Source organism: Kryptolebias marmoratus, linkage group LG20, assembly GCF_001649575.2.
Source record: "Kryptolebias marmoratus isolate JLee-2015 linkage group LG20, ASM164957v2, whole genome shotgun sequence".
Taxonomy (NCBI): domain Eukaryota; kingdom Metazoa; phylum Chordata; class Actinopteri; order Cyprinodontiformes; family Rivulidae; genus Kryptolebias; species Kryptolebias marmoratus.
Window position 1 is genome coordinate 19868257 of NC_051449.1, and position 5190 is coordinate 19873446.

Sequence of the window (5190 nt, forward strand, 5' to 3'; positions counted from 1 at the left end):
GTGTGTGTGTGTGTGTGTGTGTGTGTGTGTGTGTGTGTGTGTGTGTGTGTGTGTGTGTGTGTGTGTGTGTGTGTGTGTGTGTGTGTGTGTGTGTGTGTGTGCAGAGCAGCCAGTGCCTGTGGCTCATGCAGGCCCTGGGTTTCCTGCTGTCTGCTCTGCCAACAGAGGAGATTTTAGGCAGACTGCACTCACTCATCACCCCTCACATCCAGCTGCTGGACACACGGGCCCACGAGGAGGTATGTTAAAAAAAGATAAGAAACACACACTTTTTTATACAGCATATAAATCATCTAAAAGTCCGATTGGACAAGAAAACATTTGTAAGTCATTGCAGCATTTTTAATAACAAATCAGCAGGTAGTTGTAAGGAAGTTTGCCTCTGTAATATGCTTCTCTGTCTGCATTTTAATTATTTTAGATACTTTTTAAAAAATGTACCACTCCAACTTTAACTGGTATTTGGGAGGTTTATATATATATTTGCTTTTGAAGAGAGGAGGTCAAGTATCTGAGAGTCTTGTTAATGAAAGAAGACAGGATGAGTAGAAGATGGATAAACAAATTGGGACCTACATCCGTACTGAGGATGTTTCTCCTGTCTGTCACAGTGAAGAAGGAGCTGAGCCAAAAGACAAAGCTTTTGATTAACTGATCTATCTTTGTTCCAACCCTCCCATATGGTCAGGAGGTATGGATCATGATCAAGATCTTGAACACAAATGATTGAAATAAGCTTCCTCCACAGGGTGAATGAGTACTCTGAGTACTCTGCACTGAAAAGAGTTAGCTGAGGTGATTCAAGCATCCGATTATGATATGACCCATCCTAAACACCTCCTTCAGACGGTTTTCTGGGCACTTCCCAATGGTAGGAGACCCTGAGGCAGGCCCAGAACTCCCTGGAGGGATTATGTCTCCTCTCTGGTCTGGGGACACCTTGGGATCCCTCAGGAGGAGCTGGAGAGTGTTGCTGGGAAGAGGGATGTCAGGATTTTCCTCCTTAGTTTGTTACTTCCATGACTTGACAGATAAGCAGAAGAAAACGGATGGATAGATGAATGTTGATTACAGTTGGCTGGCAAAATACAAACATCCTCACAGCTGTCACCACTTGTTCCCTCAAATGGTCCCTAATCCTTCATGACGGTTCATGTGATGTCTGAGTAAAATCAACCAATAGGAACTGTAAGTTTGTGAACAATGGATACCTTTTTAAGCTACATAACAAACACTACTAATAAAAGGTAGGAGTGTGAAAACTGTCTTTCTGCTAAAAGGATTTCATTTCAGCACAGTTCAGTGTGACAGTGTTTCAGAGTGACCTGACAGAGATATCCAGTCAGTCAGTTCAGAGCTCAGAGTTTAGGTTTAGAAGAGCACAAATTGATCCTCTAAAAAAACATTTGTCACTTTTGACTCATAATTAATGGTAAAGCTTGTGCATCTTTATTTATTTTATTTTTTTGCAGCCTAATCCCACTAACAAACAGAGCATCATCCACATCCTGGGGATGCTGTCCAGCCTTTTCAGCACTCTGGACATCAGCAGATGTGCAGACGGCTCAGAGGGAGCAGCCAGTCCCAGCCTCACCCCCTCACAGGATGCACAAAACCCAGTGAGTTCACAGAGCAGTGACACTCCATTCAAACACAAGTCCAAGCTGGTAAATATAGTTTTGTTTTGTTGCTTTCCAGGTTGTAGTTGTTCTGCAGCAGGTCTTCTCTTTGATTCAGACCATCCTCAGCAAATGGCTCCATGACTCAGACGTGGTCGAGGTGAGGGGTTCTTTTTATTTTTGCGAGTTTGTGGATGGATGACGAATCTCTGTCTGTATTCAGTGACTCATATTCTCTCTCCCCTTCAGGCAGTGTGTGGGGTGTTTGATAAATCGGTCAGAACCCTCCTGTATGATTTTGGACCGATGGTGGCTCAGCTCAGCGAGATGTTGGGACGGATGTACAGCAGCTTCCCACAGGCCTCTGCCCTGGACCTGACACGTCAGGTAACCACCAGGCTTGGACCAAACCCCGCTAACCCCTTCATCCCTCCCCACATGCTGCTAAAATCAGATCTGTTGTTTGTTTTTTTTTTTCATTTATCCTTACAGTTGGTTCACATTTTTGCTGGAGAAGAACATCATATCTTGAACATCAGAAGCCTTGTTGAAGTCTTGACATCAACCACATTTTCTATTTTTCAGCAAGGTACGAAAAAAATATATCTACTTAATTTCAAACTGTGTAAAGTTTTTGAGCAAACCAAAGAGCTACATTTTAGTAATTTTTTTCAAATTGCTTCTGAAGTTCTTTAAAATGCTGTTTTTTGTTTTTTACTTTGGCTGCTTTTTCACTCATATTTAGTGCAGTAAATAACCATTTTCAGCTAATCTGATTTTTGTTGATTATTTAGCCACCAAACACTCACCTAACTTGACAGATAAGTCAAGTTGAGAAAGGGCCCTCATCTGAAGCAGTGAGGGTGTTGCTCTGGTCTGTTGTGGTGAAGAAGGAGCTGAACTGAAAGCCAATGCTCTTGATTTACTGGTCGAACTACCTTCCAAACCTTCCCTGTGGTCATGAGGTATAGATCATGACCAAAAGAATGAGATCCTAGATAGAAGTGGCTAAAATGAGCTTCTTCAGCAGGGTGGCTGGGCTTAGTCTTAAGCTGTTGTCATACTCTATGAGAAGTCTCAAAATCAGCTCTCATTCACGTGATTGCGTGATGAAAATTACGTCATTTTGTTCTCATAGTTCTTCGTCCGCTGCTTCTTGACGCAAGGCCCTGGCTGAACCTTTTCACACAGGGGTTTGCACCAAGTGTTGTGTGATTGGTCAGAAGTTGTGGGTGTGTTTATGCGGAAAAGCCGGTGAGCTTTAATGGAGTTGATTTGCTACTACTGCTCTGCTGAGAAGCAGCTGGAGGCTGTGAGAAAATACAGCCGTCTTTACACCTGTTCCAGCAAAACTTAGAAACCTGTGAACTTAAAAAGATAATTAGCTGATGAAGAACTTGTGGAAGGAGATATCACAGTTAATGTGCGTGGAGGAAACAGCGGAGACACAGGCGGCTCTTCGTGGCTGTGGCAGCCGGGAGGGAGTACGCCTCGGCCGGGCAGCGTAGCCGGTTCATCTGATTAGGATACCTCCCCTGCACACCCCATTGGAAGGAGAAAAAAAATGGACTGAAGGACGGACTATTTGATCATTTCAGGCACTGGATAGAAAATGAGAGAAAAAAAAACAGCCAAAGCTGAAAAACAAAATTTTTTTAAACTCTTCAGAAGAGCTATTGATCGAGACCATTTTAAAAGAATACAAGAAAGTCTTGCTGTTTGGAAGTAAAATCTAAAAGAATAAAGTAGGACTCAAGACTTTTATAATTCTGACATGTATATATTTGTCAGGTCCAAGGGAACATCCTGATATTGCAGAATCATTTATGCATCTTCATGCTCAGGTGAGTTGAATACAGATTTCCCTCTTTGTGCACATCTCCATAAAAAGAGCCTAACTGCAGAATCTGGGTCCTCTTGACTGTTAGATTCTTAAAAGGAGTCCCGAGTTGTACCAGTCTGACCAGCTAGATGTGAAAACACTGTTTTACTGTGGTGAGTATTGGTGCATGCTGGTACAGTAAACACTGATAGAAGATGAAAGAAAAAGTTTGTAGAAATATATTGAACATCAAGAAATCCCTAAAAGATTTTTAAAACCTGACTTATAGTTTTTCTAAAGGTCTAACACCAGCTGGTAATACCAGTTCACAAATGTTTTTTTTTTCTGTTTTTCTTTTGAATTTTCACATTTTTATGTGTGACTCATCGAATGAATCAACTATTTAAATATCTTTTCTTTTGTGCCTCAGGGATTCTGTCCATCAAGTTTCCAGAGACACCCACGGTGAAAGCTGCCTGCATTTTCTTTGTAGGTTATGAGAGAAATAAGCAAGATTTCAGATTAAAGCAGTTTTTTAATATATATATATATATATATATATATATATATATATATATATATTAATATATAAAAATATAGATGATTTCTGTCATTTTCCTGCCAGACAGAATTCCTGTGTCACTGTAAAGACCTGGCCACTCTGGGTGATGTGCTGCAGAGGGATGGAAAGCTCCTGATTGAGGCTTTGCTCCAGGTGAGCCAGACTTTATATGAGCGGATTCAATGCGTTCTGTGTTATTTATGTTCCAAAGCAGCCTCTGATTGTCCTCTGATGACCGTGTTTTAGTGGCTTTTCTCTTCTTTTGCAGGCGATCGGAGGTGGTTCCTCCCGCAGCCTGACAGAGCACTTCTCCGACGTGCTGCTCAGTCTGAACAGACATTGTCCGGCCTTGCTGTCCGGGTGGCTGAAAGAGGCCCTGCAGACCCCGGGGTTCCCCTCAACTCGTTTGTCCTCAGAGCAGAAACACACCTTCACTCAGCAGATCCTGAGGTAACACCACTTCTAACCAGAAGCAAGCCTACACATCATATGTTTGTAACTTTACAATACATTAACCTGACGTTCACCAATTAGCCGTAACATTATGACCAGCCTCCTAGTTCTATAAGTGAATCTGTTTGGTCAGCAACAGGGGTTAAAAATGGGCAGCTAACATCCACACAAATGGCAGGAGCTCTGCCTATCATACACTTACAGAAAATAAAAAAAGTCTAGCACCCAGAGGAATTACTTAAAGTTAATTTAGTTTACTATCAGAACAGTGATGGGTGTTCATGGTTTAATCACCAGAGGGCGCACATATGTACTCTAAATGGTGGCATCAGGAGTGGAGTGATAGTGTTATCAGGAAGATGCCAGAGCAGTCAAAACAGTGAGTGAGGGTCAGCAGACACAGAGGTTGCCCCATAGACCCATTAGACATGTAACATTTATGTTGCAGTCCGGCCGTTCATTTACACAACAACAGGGGTCAGATTTTCTGACAGTGAAACTTTTTGAACCCAGGTCTCAGAGTGGAACTTTTGAACCCCCCCATTTGCAGGAGTACAGGTGCTGGTCATAAAATTAGAATATCGTGAAAAAGTAGATTGATTTCAGTAATTCCATTTAAAAAGTGAAACTTGTATATTATATTCATACATTACATACAAACTCATATATTTCAAATGTTTATTTCGTTTAATTTTGATGATTACAAATGACAACAAATGAAAATCTCAAATTTA

At 41.5% G+C, this 5190-nt stretch overlaps 1 protein-coding gene across 3 annotated transcripts in view; it reads left to right on the forward strand.

Moving 5' to 3' along the window:
* LOC108238292 (importin-13) overlaps positions 1-5190 on the forward strand; it is a 16070-nt gene that overhangs the window by 6802 nt on the left and 4078 nt on the right. For 2 of the 3 annotated variants that reach the window (XM_017420261.3, XM_017420262.3), the window contains exons 11-20: positions 105-239; positions 1473-1619; positions 1699-1779; positions 1869-2006; positions 2112-2208; positions 3411-3463; positions 3548-3614; positions 3872-3930; positions 4067-4156; positions 4272-4453. In XM_017420261.3, coding sequence (XP_017275750.1) covers positions 105-239; positions 1473-1619; positions 1699-1779; positions 1869-2006; positions 2112-2208; positions 3411-3463; positions 3548-3614; positions 3872-3930; positions 4067-4156; positions 4272-4453 — 1049 coding nt within the window. Of the gene's footprint in view, positions 1-104; positions 240-1472; positions 1620-1698; positions 1780-1868; positions 2007-2111; positions 2209-3410; positions 3464-3547; positions 3615-3871; positions 3931-4066; positions 4157-4271; positions 4454-5190 lie in introns of those variants that run through there. The other variant, XM_017420263.3, reaches the window with a different exon arrangement.